Raw genomic sequence first — 18,566 nt, 5'->3', positions numbered from 1 at the left:
TTATTGTACGTATGCATAAAGCTAAATAATATTTTTGCCTTTATGCAGCAAGACTGTTCTCGTTTTTGTTTTATCACGGACAGCGGAACTGCCCTGCAATAACTGAGGCAAATGCAGATACTGTGGCAATACACACCCACAAGTGTTAGTTCACGCATTGCCATATATATATATATATATATATATATATATATATCATGAGAGGCCAACATAGGGGAAATTACTTGTACTTACTAATTGAATTAAAGAAATGATAAATGAATGAAAATGAAAACGGATGAAAGAACTGGCCGCAGGTGGGGAACGAACCCACGTCTTCGCATTTCGCGTGCGATACTCTCACCATTGAGCTATCGCGGCGCCGTTTTTCCATCAATTTCTGGGGTATTTATGCCTTACAACTAGAATTGACTCTGGGAGTGTTAGCCAGCGCCACCACTCACAAACCTAGGCGGCGGATGCGGAACATCCTTTTTGCCGCAGGCGTCACGAGTACGTGATCTTTTTGGGTGAAGGCAACCGGTCAATAAACCCACATATGCTACCTGAAGGCATCAATGTTACCGGATTCGAGCCCTCGTTATGTAATGAACGAGAAGAAAGGGAGCCGAGGGGCCCGATTTTTATTAATCATATCATAAGAAGCCAACAAACAGCGACACCAAGGACAACATAGGGGAAATTACTTGTGCTTACTAATTGAATTAAAGAAATGATAAATGAATGGAAATGAAAACGGATGAAAGAACTGGCCGCAGGTGGAGAACGAACCCACGTCTTCGCATTGCACGTGCGATACTCTCACCATTGAGCTATCGCGGCGCCGTTTTCCCATCCACTTTCTGGGGTATTTATGCCTTACAACTAGAATTGACTCTGGGAGTGTTAGCCAGCGCCACCACTCACAAACCTAGGCGGCGGATGCGGAACATCCTTTTTGCCGCAGGCGTCACGAGTACGTGATCTTTTTGGGTGAAGGCAACCGGTCAATAAACCCACATATGCTACCTGAAGGCATCAATGTTGATTAAGAAAGATTGGGTCCCTCGGTTCCCTTTCTTCTCGTTTATATATATATATAAACGAGAAGAAAGAGAACCGAGGGTGGTTCCCTTTATATATATATATATATATATATATATATATATATATATATATATATATATAAACGAGAAGAAAGGGAACCGAGGGACCCGATCTTTCTTAATCAGCATTGATGCCTTCAGGTAGCATATGTGGGTTTATTGAACGGTTGCCTGCAATTGAAATTGTAGCCGTGGAGTTCGCGAGAAGGATCCACTTGGATCCTTCATAGGATGACACCAGTTTCAGGATATTTATTCCCGAACTTTGCGCGGAGAAATGCATTGGGGTTCCAGTTAATTTTGTGCCTCGATGCATAAAGAGACGTTCTGTTAAGAAACTAACTGGAACGCCAATGCATTTCTCCGCAAAGTTCGGGAATTAATATCCTGAAACTGGTGTCATCCCCAGAATTCGTTCCAAGTGGATCCGCCTTGCGAACTCCATGGCTACAATTTTTACATTACAATATGGGCAATCTAGTAATTAGTTAAAACTTAATTAGTAAATTTCATTAATTAGTCGATTATGCATTTCAATTATTTGCGCAAGTAATGGCCGCCACTTCGAGTAGACCAGCTCATTAACTAGAGTTGGGCTATTTGCCACAGGCAACCTTGAATAAATTTTGAAAGTGTTCGCTGAAACACCCTGTATATATATAGCCGCAGCTGCGGAGGCGTTCGTGTAACAGCAGGCGTTTATAGCTGAAGGTCAAATGCTGGCGCGTGCCAAGCCCCATGAATGATGACGTCGCCTCATCGTCGCTTCGCGCACGGATTTATTGACGCAAGTGACCACGACACTGTCCCTTCACACATGACAGCTCCTACGCGTCGTGACGCCACTGCGGCTAGTATAACTCGCGCATGATGAATTGCACGTACAGGCGAAGTGGTTGGCCAATTGGATAGTTGCTTATACATTGTTGTTTTGATAAAACAAGACTTATAAAAGTGGAGAACTTACTCCCAAAATGGTAACAAAGTCCGGTATTTCAGTTCAGAACATCGGGCATCTATATATACTCGTCGCCAAGGAACAGTAATATTTACGCATTATCACAGTAAAAAAATAATAAAAGTATTGACGAAGTTAAACGCTCAAGGCGATTTCAAAAAGTTGTGTCTATCTCCAAAAACCCCTGGAATATATCACCAAAATCACTTCCAGGCGTACGTTCCCAGCATAACATCAATTTTATTTGGTGACAGCACAATAAACGTTGTAATTATGCAATCATCCTTATGTATAGACCCCTTCCCATGTTCCTCAACATTAACCCGTTAATATTATCTTTTCCCATATGCATTAGATGACAGCGGTTTCCTCAGACTTCAACAAGCAGCTACACGGTCAACCACGCGTCGCTAAATTTTCTAAATAAGAACCTGTGCTACAAATATTGCAACGTTTCCTCAATCTTGTGTAATTACGCGCATCTAACTCTGTCTGACTATAGAATCTTTCGGAGGACACTAGTATGCGGTAACAAAAACTTGATTTCAATAAAAAAAAATTAGCGTACTTGACCTGCGCCGTGAAGCTTCTTTCTTACGTCTTTGTGTTTTGAGTGTTCATTTTGCTACGGGTATACCTATCAGCCACTTGTGGAAGTGAACGCGACGTGGAAACCACGCCTATCTAAGTATGTATATAATATGTACAAATTATGTAGATAAGAAATTGAGACTGAACGCACCCTATATTTTCTTGTACTGTAGAGTACATGTAAGCATAAAATGGCTATCACATATGGCGTTTATGGCGCTGTCATATATGGCGTCATGTAACCGCTTTTCTCCTTCCAACAGTGGAGCGCGCTCAGCGTCTGTCGCTACTTTTTCTTCTTGTCGCGGACCGCTCACGACTCATGGACCGCTGGCGTTCAGGAGAGCACAGGAAACCCTGTCACAGTGCCTAAAGATGTTTGGTGCCCTCTATCTTTCTTTCGAACGTCGCTATTGGAAATGACAAATAAAATTTCAGCGTACTAGAAGTTACAGATTGAGTGATACTTGAACAAAGATTAGAAAGAAATCGGAAGCAATATTTCTTGTAACTTCTTTGGGAAGTAACAAACGTATCTATTGCGCTCTTGTACGAAGGGCTGGGGGCCAGAGAGTGAGTGAGTGAAACAACTTTAATCGGTCCACAATAGACGCGAGTAAACTCAACGTCACCTGGCTAGGCCCACTCGGCGACCATCAGGTCAAACCTGACGGCACTCTCGCGGGCCCTCTGGACTGCCAGGATTTGAGAGGTCTGATCCTGGGCCTTAATAAGCTTGATCATTTCCTCTTGGGTGAAAGGGGGACCGGCAGAGGTGTAGCCCCACAGGACATACAAGCTCGCAGTCCGCATAACCACCACACATGGGGCAGTCCGGGCTTGGGAGCCGTTCGGGGTACATTGTGTGCAGTGCCGCAAGGCTCCGGTAAGTGCGTGTTTGTAGAAGTCTGAGAGTGACTGCCTGGGCCCTGCACAGGGAGGAGTGTGGCGTAGGCAGGAGTCTTCTTGATAGTAATTGTGCTTACAGATCTCCTTGTACGAGCAGAGAGGCTCGGGTCGCCCAGTAGAGGACGCGTTACCCAGCGTACGGTCAGTCAAACCTCGTGCAGCCGAGTGCGTCTCCTCGCTGGGGTTGAGCGAGACACCCTCAATGGTTCCAAAGTTCGCAGGGAACCAGGCCAATGAGTGATGTTTGAGGTCTTTAACATTTTGCATGATACGTAGGGCCTGGGGGCCAGAGACCGCATTTTCTTAACTTATCACTGGTTGCCCGGATGATCTCGTTTTGTTCTCGCAACAATGCGCGGGTGTTCTCGTGTCAGTGCCGGGATAACGGCTCGGGCTTTGAGTTCAATGTCACTTGAAGGTCACCGAAAACAGGCGCTAAAAGCATCTTATGCTTAAAAAATTGCTCTTCGTCTTCTTTCTCTGCCTCCTCTAGGGTTTTCATGGTCGCGTTGTCTTTTTTTTTTTTGCCTCCCTCGCTCTCGTCTCTTGTCATGCTAGGGCTTGAGAACACAATAGCTTGTGATTTCTTGCAATAGATGTTCCATGTGCACTCGGAATTCCAATGCAGGACGCATGGTCGCCTCACACTCCCCTGCTTTAACGCGAAGCTTTCTATAAAAAACCCTGCCGGCCTTTTCTTATCGTGGCTGCTTCTACGGTCTCACCAAATAGTCCACAAACAGAAAATAAAATCACCCCTGTCCGATGGTGGGATCGAAATTCTCGGTCTCACACTACAGCCCAGGGGTCTAACCATGAGGCCTCAATCGCACGCTTACTTCTCTCGCGCCCGCGCCAAGTAGCTCTATGGCCCGTGTGCCACTCTTCAATGCCAGTTTTCATTAGGTCACATCCGCCGGAATAAAGTGAGCGAATAACATCCAGCCTTACCGCTGTCCTTCGTGTCGCCGTTCTCTCTTCCATGCACCTCTCCTCACCACTCTTCGCCCGACAAACATCCCCTTCGTGACGTCACTGCGTCCGCGTCCCCCAGCGTGCATTCGCGGGAACTACTGTTTGTAGTTCAGCATAGGTTGTGAACATCGTGGCACATGGGCAGGCGTGGAGATTTTATAACAATGCAGTTGTGACCTGTGCAATGTAAAACAGAAACATGGCACGAGATTACACGCTGCATAGGATGACAATAAAGGCAAGTGTACGCATCACACTTAATCTTTGAGCTTTTAATTGACCGCTCTATGAAAGCTTCACTTGACTTAAGTTCCAGTACGTGGGTTGGATCTGCATTATTTTTTGTATTTGGGCTCAAGTGCGAAATTTTACCTCACATTTTGAGAGTATTATTTAAATAAAGTACGTTTTTCTAAACCTGCGGACTCATTTGTGGACATGATCGGACACGTCGCAGAACACGGCATCAACTCGGCGAGTAAGTTATAACACATGTGTTGTAAGCTTGCCTCTCCATTTACTAGCAGTCACGTTACAATTCAGCCCTCAAATTTCGCAGCAATGACACTCCCGAGAGCAATAGTCAACCTTAACGTGAAGTTGCACACCCTCATTATAGTCGTAATTATTTCAAGGGAACTTTTGAAAGTGCATCGTAAATCTTCCTCCCCATTTTATTGACATTTTTAAAAATAACCTCCACAGAGATTGCAGTGATCTTTTAATGTATCTATAGGTACTCAATCATTATTTATGGTTTTTCGTGTTGCAGACGGTGGGATCGCATTGACGCCCTTTGCTAAAAAAACACACACACAAAAAAAAAAAGCGGAAGTCGTTTTAACTTAAAAAGACAGGAATGTATGCGAGTTGGTAAGGCTTCATAACTTGAAAAGCAGGCGTAAGAAAAAAGAACCCTGGACCCAAGATGTATGAAAAGAACGTACAAAGGTCGCCTATCAACTGAAATGTCGCCCTGTTACTGAAAACGGTGGAACGAACACACGGGTACACGGGCACATGCACACACACACACGCACACACAAACACACACACAAACACATGCACGCGTGCACAAAAATACTTTCTACGGCGTGTTTTTTTACGCCTGCTTAAATAGTGTATAATTACAAAATTTATTATGTGTGTGTAAAGAGAGTAATGTGAAATGATTGGACGAGTCTGCTGCTACAAACCCTATAAGCCCTTGCTGGCACATAAGTCAGTGGCGGTCATTCAAGCCGCACAATCTACGCCACAGTAGAGGAACATTCTGTATTTTTTGGGAATGTTTCGTAATATCTTGTTTACCTAAAACAGTGCCGTTACTGTCGAGTGGCCAAAAAAAAGGGCGGCGTCATTTTGAGCACAGCCTGTGCATGCTTTATCTTTCTCAGATTTGATTGACACATTTAGAAGTCTGTATGAAAGACACCAACTGCGTGTAATTCTGAGTTGCCGGTAATATAATCACAAGAGAGACTTGGTTTCATAACGGGGAACAATGTTCAACATGATCCAAGATAGATTCACTTATGAAGCTCACCGCATCGATCAAGGCTCACCGCGCTATAAAAATAATAATACATAGATTACGACATGGCACAGCCTACATGCACTAAGTGCTTCTTATACCGGATCGGAAAACCTAATAGCGTCTTTGTTCATGTGAAGCATCCAATGAATATATAGAGCACATTGTCTTACATTATAGCAAGTACTCAGTCAGCCCCGTAAAATTGTCAAGAAAATGACATTTTCTTGATAAATGACCGCTGTCGTTAGATAAACTCTTGGGTGCACGGTCAACGGGAACATGCCAAATACGGGTATACGTGCATTTGTGGAGTTTCTTGAAGAAACGACAATCGTGGAAGATTATTACCGATTTGAAACAGTTTGGAAGATGTAGGACGACTTATTAACAGTCCTATATTAATTAATTCGGGCGTGTGCATGGACATTTGCGACACTTGTGACAACATAGAACCGAGAAATGTGACTTCTTATGTTCAAGGTTCAATGGGCGTTCTTATTTGTGGTTCTGTGGCATATTCTCGTGATGTATTTTTTGCGGATTGTATTGTACCTGTCATCTAGCTTGGGAACTGGGATTTCTGGACTAATAGTTTTTGTGCCACGACTTGTGAACTACTCGCGGGACCTCCTTTCTGAGTGCTTTTGCATTGCTATGGCTTCGTTATGCTAAGAGTTCATCTTTTTAATGCACGTCGAACAGAGGAATAGCCTGTGTCTCCACGAGGTAGCAAAATCTTCTTACATACATTTAATAACAAAAAGGAAAAAATAGAGACAGTCTGCTGCACGTATAGTCAGTTCACGTCATATACAATGCATAAAATATATAAACCCAATTTGACTGAAAAAGCCAGGGGACGCGACTGCGATCACTGTAGTTCCAGTCCATCGCACACTGGTGAAACCACACACGAGTGGCGCCTTCGGGCGATGTGACGAGCTAGGAAACGCTTGGTTATGGGTTCTGGCGCTTTCAAGTACGTCTCTGTTAATGGCGGGCTCCCACTGTCCACTTGAATATGTCCATGAGTGCATATACTACTGTCGATAGTTCAGCTGCGACATATTTTGCGCCCATTGCTCAAAAGGGCGTGATATCGGAGATCCAACGGTCATACATCGCAGCCAAAACACTGCACCTTACGCAGCTAACCACACGGAGCGCTGCCATATTAGCGCTTTCTGGGGCACAAAATCGAAAACGTCTTTGTGACAGTTAAACCAATCAGCAAACAATAACAGTGTTAGTTAGTATTTCGTGTCGATTGTAGAATATGCAGCGGCGATGGGCATGTGAAACACCCTGCGGTGCGTCGTCCAAGGAAAAGACATGCTCCACCGCAACAAACTGAGCAGGAGCGAATACGTAGAGGAAGCGCATACTTAGCCAGCCGGTTAGTCGCTCAGGGTGCTTCCGGGCGAGGACTGCCTTCTGCCTTTCTCTAGCTTTGCTTTGCTTTGCTTTGCTTTGCTTTGCTTTGCTTCCTTCCTTCCTTCCTTCCTTCCTTCCTTCCTTCCTTCCTTCCTTCCTTCCTTCCTTCCGGGCGAGGAGAGACGGATTCTTAAATTATTTAAATGAGCGATTGAACGGTGATAACGAGCGATGTGGTGGCGCGACAGCCCATATCTCGACGCTCGTCGCCATCACGTAGTCGTGTCGCGCGCGAAGTTCGAGCTTGTACGTGTCACAACCAAGTCGCCAGAATTAAGTGCTTCTGATAGTAGTAATAGCCACATGAGACGCATATAGCGAATAAAACCAACACGGAAAATTTAGCATACATTACTCCTGTCGGTGGTAATGATGAACTCTTCCACAGCTCCTCTTATTTGCCTGCTGAATCTTCGTCTCTCTTTCATGTTAACTGCTTTCGAACAAGTGTAAAGAGAAAGCCTGGTGTTCGGATGATAATGATGATGATTATGATAATGATTATGATTGTGATAATAATAATAATGATGATGATGATGATGATTAGTGACATCGCCCCTTTTGAAACCGGGTTGGGGTAAGTAGTCCCCAAGCCTGCTTGATTTAATCAGGTTTTAAGTCTAGCCTTTTGCATTATCTAGCCTTTTGCCTATATGATCTCAATGTTTGCTTTCGTATTTAAAACCTCTATCAGTATATTGTACCATTATCTACACTTGCAATGAGTCCAGTTCTATCAACCTCGTACCTTCTTCCGGCAATACTCTAATCGTTACTTATCTCGACTGATCGCGCAGCAGCCGACGGCCCCCACCTGGTGGCATTCGGAGGAGGCGGTCCTGGTGGCTCCGTACACCATCATCCTGCTCCTGGCTGTGCTGGGCAACGGCCTGGTGATCCTGACGCTGGCTGTCAACCAGCGCATGCGCACCGTGACCAACCTCTTCCTTCTCAACCTGGCCGTTAGCGACCTGCTCCTCGGCGTGTTCTGCATGCCCTTTACCCTCGCGGGAGTCCTGCTCCGCGAGTTCGTCTTCGGACAGCTCATGTGCAAGCTCATACCTTACCTGCAGGGTGAGACAAATTGATTTGTCCAGACCTGACTGACCGTGTTCTTTTAACGTGACGCGTTTCATCATGTGAGGCTATGTGTTGACCTCAGTGACTACTCTTCATGGACAAAATACGTGCTAACTCATGGAGTCGTGGAAAGTCATGATTTGCGTGCGTTCTCAGACATCGTGAAGCTTTGAATAAACATTCGCCTTTTTCCTGAAACTGGCAGCTTAGAAGATGGCTCCAGAACTGACGCCTAGACACATGCTTATAAATGTCTGTGTCACCGCCAATTGAGCTACTTCATTCAAAAGCTAACAATGCATGGCTGTGAGTTTTAAAATGACCTGACACGTGATGTTGCGCGGTTTCATGTGTTGTGTTTCCAATTGAAAAAAAATTACTCTGGAAGCGTGATTGTGGCCGAATCATTTAGCGGCTAATTTGCGCTATGCGGCGAGTTATTGCAGTTGGGCCCCAGTATTGGGTTTCATTCACGCCCAGTCCGGTAGTACGCGTACATTAACTACAGCGTTCGGGTTCTTCCATTTTAGTGAAATTATTTGTTTTAGAAAAACAAAACCTGCTATGAAAGTCATAGCAAGAACTCCTTTTTTCAAACTTCTTAGGTCAGTCATAAAGGATTTTTGGCACTCCTCGTTACCGTGGTATAATCGTTTGAACAGACCCAATTATTATTTTAACGACGCAGGCAGGAAATCGAAAACAAGCTACCGCATTCTTCCCTTGCGGTGACGCCAGAATATCGACACTGTACGTAACAACATGACGTTGTTCCCTTTTTACATTGCTTAAAGGAATAGTTTACTTAAATCAAGGAATTCGATTTGCTACTTAAGGCTAATAATAAAAAAAGTACGCCAATACCCCCAAAAGTGCACCGTTCCCAACAGAATCAAAAGCACCTGCCCATGTTTCTACATCTAAACAAAAAAGAAGCAGAAAGACATGCGTGCGGGCGCATTTTGTACTGCCGTTCGTTAACTTGTCGCCATGGCTCTTACACGCGAGGTATTAAACGCAAGCAAGCTAGGCTCTTAAACGCAAGCAAGCTAGGCGACTATTTGTCACGCCCCCCCCCCCCCCCCCCCCCCCCCGCGTTTCCAAGGGGATGCCAACAACACATCATCATCATCACTGATTTCCTTTTATCAGTACAAAATTGCCACCTTTTCCTCTAAACTCATTCTACCATCGTGTGCTGAGCGACGAGTCCTCCTTTCTTGTGATCGTTTTTCACATTTCATCTCGTTCTCTACATTTATGAATGCGCAGCGGTGTCGGTGTGCGTGTCTGACTGGACACTGGTGGCCGTGTCGGTGGAACGCTACTACGCCATCTGTGAGCCGCTGCGCTCGCGAGCATGGCAGACGCCCCGGCATGCGCAGCGCACCGTGGCAGCGGTGTGGGTGGTCTCGCTTCTCCTCATGCTGCCCATCGCGCTGCTCAGCGAGCTCAGGCCCATCAGAGACTCTGGTAAGTTTGTGTACCTCCTCAGCGCAAGCTCGACCGAAAGCTTTCAACGGTACGTTCGTGTGTACGGTACGAAGTCAAAAGACAGCCACTGCTTGCAAAACAACCTGAGCACGAAGATGCCTGTAGTGGCTAAATGTGTCATTGTATCTGAACATTAGTATGTTGTCCTCGAAGCTCGAGAACAAGTTAAGGACCGCACAAAGAGCGATGGAACCAAAAAAAATTTTCCGCAGTTGCGCCCGAAAGGCGAAGCATCAATTGCGATAGCAAATTAGTAGAGACTTGTACGGAGTAGGAATAGTAGTTTTGTCGGCTGCATAAACTTGGAAACATTCGCTTACTAACTGAATTAACAAGCGTGGTATCAGCGCGCACAAGCAAACATGAATAGATCACAATGAGATGACCGCAGACAACCACTGTCCAAACGCTGGAGTGAGCAAGCGTGGCCGCCGCAGCGAGCGAAAGGTTCGTGCAGTCTATCGCTTCAACGGAAACTGTGCGGCCGAAAGCGCAGCGCATACAAAGGTTTCACTCGCACATACGGCACGCGGTGACGATTTTATCGCCCTTGGACTTTATACGGAACATCACGGCGACGGCGGCGACGGTGACGACGACAGTGACGCCGACGGTAGGAATCCACTTGAAGTGTCCATATAATTGCTATTGCAATAAAATGTGAGGCGTAATGTTAACAGACAGGAAGAGAGTGGTGTGAATCAGAGAGCAAACGTATTAGAATCTCTGCTGTTGACTGCATGTTATACAGACCAATAAACAGTCCCGACAACCAACTGATCCTTCAAGACGATCTTAACATAATCTCCAACAAGTTTAGCACCTGGCTCATGACCCTAAATACTAACAAATGTAAACTTATTTCTTTTGGACATAAGCGTGGCGTTTCAAAATTTTCTACCACATGCAGGTAGACAAGCTGTGCCGGCCATCCTTATAAGTAGAGAGATTTAGCTCGTCCGGTAATCGGGTAAATGCGAGCGGACCGGACGTTGGGGCGTCTTGCCGGAACCGTAAACGTGAGCGGCCCGTATAGTGCTGCCACCTGGTAGCGCAGAAATCAGGTAATATAAGAGTAACCATGTGTATTCTACTTCTCTGCTGGTGTAAATTTTCGGCGGCCACACGATCACGCCACTATCGAACATTTACACCTGCAGCGAAGTAGAACACAGTCGGTTACTGCAATATTAGCTGCTTTTTTTTTGTCTGTTTGATTTCTGCGCCACCAGGTGGTAGCACCATACAGGCCGCTCACGTTTACGGTTCCGGCAAAACGCCCCAACGCCCGGTCCGCTCGCTTTTACCCGATTACCGAACAAGCTAACCCTCTCTAGTATCTTGGCGTTTACCTTACACCAGGCCTCTCCTGGTTTGATCACATCACCGCTGCCTGCGCGAAAGCCTCAAATACATTTATCTATTTACGCCGCAACCTCCGTCATTGTCCCTCTAATGTTCTCAAATTGTCCTACCTAACTTTCATCCGCGCACAACTTGACTATGCCGCAACTCCTCGGTCCCCTGCCGCTCATTATCATATTGACATGTTTGAATCAGTTCAGAACAGAGCCGCCCGTTACATTTCAAAGAACTATGACAATCATTCAAGCGTGACTCAGCTTAAAATCGATCATTCCCTTCAACCATTGGCCATTAGCCGTCAAATGTATCTCCTATGCCTGTTTCACAAGTGCGTCTACAGCAATAAAATATCCTCATAACACTTTGTGCGCCCCATTTTCACGTCACGCAGGCTACATTATCACCTCAGCTTCACGCGCATCTTTGGTATAAACCGAACGCTTTTAACACCTGCGCACTTCCAGATGCGGATTGCTTGTTAGCAATTATATGGACACTTCAAAGCGGATTTCTGCCGTCGGCGTCGCCATCGCCGTCACCGTGAGGTTCTGTATGACGTCAACGGCGATGAAATCGTCGCCCGCACTCCGGACACTGTATGGGCGAGTGAAAGGGGACGAGGGACGCGCGTTTTCACGGGGAGCGAACGCACGTTCTGCGCCGTGCTACCTGAAGGGCTGCAGAATTAAGCGTCTCTTTCCTCCTTTACAATCACCATATATACAGAGCAAACGCGACTTCTTCCGTCGCCCGAAAAGCCGTGGGGGGGACGGGAGGCGACGTTTAGCTGCGGCACCAAATGCGTATTTATATAAAAATGTTGCGAGGCGAGAAGGTGGTTAAGATTTCCGACGCTGCTCGACGAGTGTCCCATTCTGATCTCGTCGAAAACCTCCGAGCCGCCCCCAGATTTGCATGTAGGCTCCCTACCACCAGAGGCTCCGGCAGCAATCACCTACGCCGCGTGCGTTCGGTGCGAACGCGGGCAAAACGCCGACGGCGTCGACAGCAGTTCTGCGCGTTGCTGGTGCTGCTGCATGCCCAAGTTTATACAGCTGATAAAACTACTGTCCTTACTCCGTATAGCTCTCTACTAATTTGCAATCGCAATTGATGCTTCGCCTTTCGGGTGAAACTGCGACAATTTATTATTGCGATAGCAATTATATGGACACTTCAACCGGATTTCTGCCGTCGCCGTCGCCGTGAGGTTCCGTATAGATAAAATCTTCGCCGCGCGCCGTATGCCCGAGCGGAAGCGTGCGGGGACGCGCGCTATCACGGAGAGCAAACGCACTCAATCTCCCACGCGCAAGCAAGGAAGCGGGAAGCCAGCGCCGGAGGGAGCGGGGGGGGGGGGGGGGGGGGGCGCACTTCTACTCTGCCAACAACCGCGCTCGTTGCTCGCCCGCACCGTCTCTTCACGCGGTATGCGCTGTGCATTCGCCGCTCAGTTTCCGTTGAAGCGATAGACCGCACGTACCCCGCCCGCTGCGGCGTATGCGCTTGCTGCCAGCGTTTTGACAGTCGTTGTCTGCAGTCATTCAGTGTGATCTATTCATGTTTGTTTGTGCGCGCTCACACCACGCTTGTTCATTCAGTTAGAATAGTCGGGCCACATTCTCCAACGCACGCTACACATGCAATGCTGCCCGGATCGGCAGTGCAGCGCTACAGGTGTGTCCCTTCGCACGCGCTGCCCACGGGAAGCGCTTCTCATCAACACCACCGTTTCACACGCGCCTTCTCGTGGTCATCCAGTCTCTCTTCATGTCGGTCTACTTACGCCGCAGCACACTTGCTTACTTAATCAGCTCATGTTTACTACAATTCATATTGCTACCAAAGCCGCTCACCTTACTTCGTATGACATTGCTGTGTTGCTATCGCATTCATTGCTTTGCCCTTAGGGCGAAACTGACATTTTTTTAACACGAAAGTGTTTTATGCCGGGGTCCACCAAGACTTCACTGACGTATTTCCGTCACGGAAATACGTCATAAGGAAATACGGAATGACGTTCTTACAATGTACACGAACATAATACAAAGAAAGAAACCAGAAGAAAAAGTTCCACAAACATGCAAAATTTGGAAATCGAACCCACGACCTCTCGGTCCGCGACGATAGATCGCCGAGCGTTTAACCCATTGCGCCACAAACGCATTTGCAGAGAGCTACACAGACGCGCCTTATATATCTAACACTCCTCCGTGTACCCGCGCTCTTGCTCGGGGCGGTGCCGCCGCCTACGAGCAGAAAAGAGAAGTACTGCATTATGACACTAACGCGCACCGACAGTGAACGCTTCGGTGGTCTCAGCACTACGACGCCTCGATGCCAGCATTCGAAGGGACGCTGGCATCAAGAAGCACTACCAACGCCACCTAGGTGGCGTTCACCGTACTCAGCACAGCGGAGCGTGGCCTCCGCAATTAGCTCTGAAAATGTTTCTGAAGTTGATCGCGGAGGCTGCAATTACGACGCGCTGTACGCGCTGATTTGACTCGGTGACGATTCAGTTACGTGCTTTGTCTTGCGCGTTGTATTAGTGTGTCAGTTACGTGCTTCGTCTTTCGCGTTGTGCTAGCGTGTGCAGCGTAGTGCAGCTTCCATATGCACGACGGTTGCTCATGGTCATCGACGTTGGTAGTCGTGATGGAGGAGACGTGCCACCAGGCGTCAGCGTGGGTGCATCAACGCCTAAGGGCGCTTTAGCCACAAAACACCAATGGACATTATATATCAATGTGCAATAAACATTACACTACTTCTGTGAAGACACGTTTCACTTTCGTGTTCTATACCGATTCCTATATAAGAGGGATCAACCACATTTTTTTTTTTTTGCCTATAGTATGTCGCTCTGGATGAAGGAAGTGCGCCTAAACACGCAGTAGAACTTCCGAATGACTAGGTTAGATAGAACAGCGTGTTGTTCTACCTTTTTACCCATTCACTTTAAAATCAATGTTAATTTTAATAAGTTTTGCAACTTAACCTTTGATTTTTTTTTTTGCCATATTCATTCAAAGAACATAAAATCTAACTCGATGTGTCGGTCCATTCCATCTCGCCCTAAATTGTATCTAATGAAATATTTTTATGAAATGAATCGTGACTTCTATTTTATTCTCGAAAACGGCGTGTATATGACATCAACAGTCTTTTCACTTGCACGGAAGCAACAAGAAATGTTCATGGGTTTCATAGAGCTGCATGACCTCCTATAGCAGGTATGGTGTTGGAAAATTATGATCCAAGAACGTGCAAATAGGGCGCTTCGAGACGTTTCAGTTCATTAACGGGTCTGGTCTCACCGAAAAAAGCTTCCGACTAGGCCCATGTGCCGCTAAAAGCATCACTTTTAATTTACATTATTGCGTGCACAGAGCTTGAGAAGCACCCCTAATAATTTCACGCGCTCAACGTGCTGGCATACCTGGGCGTGGTTGTTGCTATTAACAAAGAGACTCGGTGCAAACGCTGCATTCGGGATAGGATCTACCATACCTGCATGCATCTCACCATCTACAGGTAGACATTGAGGTATGACAGACAGAACAACGGTTTCGCAAAGTCGGTGGTTGATGCTAAGATGTGACGCTACAGTTGGTTCACACAGTCAATAACGGCCTGCATGCAGGTATAGCAGGTATACGATCCTGAATGCAGTTTTAAGCGAAGCTTTATAGGCTCACAAGTGTCGGCGGTGGTGGTGGTGGTGGTGTCACGCTGAAAAGTGGGCCGATCCTGGTGATAGTGCAGAAAGGGTCCAAGCTCAATGGCACATACCAGGGACAAAAAAGAAAGGGACAAAGACAGAGAGATAGAAAGAGAAAGAGAGAGAGAGAGAGAAAGAAAGAAAATCACCACGAAGTCAGCTACACACACGACAAGCTTCGCTTACCCCCATTTTCTCGACAGGGGAAGGGCTGGTGATTTTTTAACACGAAAGTGTTTTATGCCGGGGTCCACCAAGACTTCACTGACGTATTTCCGTCACGGAAATACGTCATAGAACATAATACAAAGAAAGAAACCAGAAGAAAAAGTTCCACAAACATGCAAAATTTGGAAATCGAACCCACGACCTCTCGGTCCGCGACGATAGATCGCCGAGCGTTTAACCCATTGCGCCACAAACGCATTTGCAGAGAGCTACACAGATGCGCCTTATATATCTAACACTCCTCCGTGTACCCGCGCTTTTGCTCGGGGCGGTGCCGCCGCCTACGAGCAGAAAAGAGAAGTACTGCATTATGACACTAACGCGCACCGACAGTGAACGCTTCGGTGGTCTCAGCACTACGACGCCTCGATGCCAGCATTCGAAGGGACGCTGGCATCAAGAAGCACTACCAACGCCACCTAGGTGGGTGGCGTTCACCGTACTCAGCACAGCGGAGCGTGGCCTCCGCAATTAGCTCTGAAAATGTTTCTGAAGTTGATCGCGGAGGCTGCAATTACGACGCGCTGTACGCGCTGATTTGACTCGGTGACGATTCAGTTACGTGCTTTGTCTTGCGCGTTGTATTAGTGTGTCAGTTACGTGCTTCGTCTTTCGCGTTGTGCTAGCGTGTGCAGCGTAGTGCAGCTTCCATATGCACGACGGTTGCTCATGGTTATCGACGTTGGTAGTCGTGATGGAGGAGACGTGCCACCAGGCGTCAGCGTGGGTGCATCAACGCTTAAGGGCGCTTTAGCCACGAAACACCAATAGACATTATATATCAATGTGCAATAAACATTACACTACTTCTGTGAAGACACGTTTCACTTTCGTGTTCTATACCGATTCCTATATAAGAGGGATCAACCACATTTTTTTTTACATCATGCATCAGCACCAATGGCAAAAGCCCGGCCCAGCAACGCAAGCACGTTGCGCGCGCACGATCTTCAGCTATATTCTTGAGTACGCGGAAAATTACTACGTCATTGGTCAAGAGACGCTGGCTCTAGTGCTTTCTATACTTGCATATTGAAACTGCCATTCGTTGAAAGTCCTCACCGAAAGTTAAAAGCTAAAGAGCACGCACAATTTCTTTTTCTACGACAGCCGCGCTCTCGCTCTATGGCTATTGTTGGCGCGTCCCTTCCTACAGATATTATGCGCGCTATCCGGAGATTCGAAAAGCGCTTTTTATTTTGCCGTCTCGCGTGCCACGGAGCGCCCACTGCTCTAAGACTTCTTTCATACGGGGAGATAGAAGCAAGTATCAAGAGGACAACGGTCGTATTTATGTTTAGTAGAGTTTTGACTTCAGGAAAAATTCCGTCATTTTTCTTGCTAAAGGAAACTTCTGCTTATCTTGGCTTTCTTCCGGATTCTCCATCGAGAAACTACCGGGTTGCAACATCATAGGATACTCCCTAGGTATTGCAAGCCGTACATTATACTACGGGTGGTTCTGCTATTGTCGGGATATTACATATTTATGAGGTCGACTTGCTGAGCGCATTATCTTTGGGTTCCCTCCGTTTATCTCTTTTTCTGTTCAGTAGTTTTTCTTGTGCCGCTCCTTTTTTAGAGCCTTGGAGCAAAAGCAGACACGCAATCCAAGCCACAAATGCTCTGGTTTTTTTTATAAATGTTTTAAGGAGTAGTTGGTGCCTCTATGCGGCGCCTCTTCTCTTACATGATAGTTGTCCTCCGAACGTTGTAAAAAATCACAAAACTGGACTAATAACCACATGTACGAACATTCATGTACTAAGTTCTAACTACAATATAAATAGATGTTCGCGCAACAGAAGAGTTCACATAACATAAATACTCACAAAACCAAAGTGTTCACACGCAACGCATGCGTTCAGAAAGCATAAATGTTCACAAAACCAAGATGTTTCCAAAGATGTTGGGCACTTGCGAATTAAGTCCCTCTTGAATGCCGCGCTCTAAATACAACAGTCTTGTACGCTGACACAAATGCTACATGAACACGAACACACAATAAACATGTAATCGAGAGTGCCTGTTAATAATAACAATGCCAGCAGTAATTGATATCTGACTTAGTATTTTTGTAATATTTTTATTTCTCCAAAGATTGTACTAAGGCGCACGCAGCGATGTTTTGTAGTTTTTAACACGAAAGTGTTTTATGCCGGGGTCCACCAAGACTTCACTGACGTATTTCCGTCACGGAAAATACGTCAGCTTACAATGTACACGAACATAATACAAAGAAAGAAACCAGAAGAAAAATTTCCACAAACATGGAAAATTTGGAAATCGAACCCACGACCTCTCGGTCCGCGACGATAGATCGCCGAGCGTTTAACCCATTGCGCCACAAACGCATTTGCAGAGAGCTACACAGACGCGCCTTATATATCTAACACTCCTCCGTGTACCCGCGCTCTTGCTCGGGGCGGTGCCGCCGCCTACGAGCAGAAAAGAGAAGTACTGCATTATGACACTAACGCGCACCGACAGTGAACGCTTCGGTGGTCTCAGCACTACGACGCCTCGATGCCAGCATTCGAAGGGACGCTGGCATCAAGAAGCACTACCAACGCCACCTAGCTGTACTCAGCACAGCGGAGCGTGGCCTCCGCAATTAGCTCTGAAAATGTTTCTGAAGTTGATCGCGGAGGCTGCAATTACGACGCGCTGTACGCGCTGATTTGACTCGGTGACGATTCAGTTACGTGCTTTGTCTGCGCGTTGTATTAGTGTGTCAGTTACGTGATTCGTCTTTCGCGTTGTGCTAGCGTGTGCAGCGTAGTGCAGCTTCCATATGCACGACGGTTGCTCATGGTCATCGACGTTGGTAGTCGTGATGGAGGAGACGTGCCACCAGGCGTCAGCGTGGGTGCATCAACGCCTAAGGGCGCTTTAGCCACAAAACACCAATAGACATTATATATCAATGTGCAATGAACATTACACTACTTCTGTGAAGACACGTTTCACTTTCGTGTTCTATACCGATTCCTATATAAGAGGGATCAACCACATTTTTCTGTCGGCCATGGACCCAAAATTTTTCCTATAGATAGTGGTCGTCTATCCAAGCCATGTAGTTTTTTCTGAAAGCTTCTTAAGGGGAGCATAATGTTTTTTACAGTGTAGACATAAGTTGCACGTGACGTCAGTTCCTGCCTTCCGGTTTTGCGTCCGCCATTACCG

At 46.5% G+C, this 18,566-nt stretch overlaps 1 protein-coding gene and 1 non-coding gene across 2 annotated transcripts in view; one reads left to right on the top strand and one right to left on the bottom strand.

Annotated features, from left to right (window-relative positions):
* LOC119448374 (gastrin/cholecystokinin type B receptor) overlaps positions 1-18,566 on the top strand; it is a 33,424-nt gene that overhangs the window by 10,060 nt on the left and 4,798 nt on the right. Inside the window, exons 3-4 of the mRNA XM_049665341.1 lie at positions 8,287-8,563; positions 9,842-10,042. Of these exons, the coding sequence (XP_049521298.1) occupies positions 8,287-8,563; positions 9,842-10,042 (478 nt within the window). The remainder of the gene's footprint in view (positions 1-8,286; positions 8,564-9,841; positions 10,043-18,566) is intronic.
* Positions 289-360, bottom strand: Trnas-cga (transfer RNA serine (anticodon CGA)). Its single transcript has one exon. It is a non-coding gene; the product is annotated as a tRNA-Ser (tRNA).

This window comes from Dermacentor silvarum, chromosome 4, assembly GCF_013339745.2.
Source record: "Dermacentor silvarum isolate Dsil-2018 chromosome 4, BIME_Dsil_1.4, whole genome shotgun sequence".
NCBI lineage: Eukaryota > Metazoa > Arthropoda > Arachnida > Ixodida > Ixodidae > Dermacentor > Dermacentor silvarum.
This window is presented reverse-complemented; position numbering and strand designations above follow the sequence as displayed.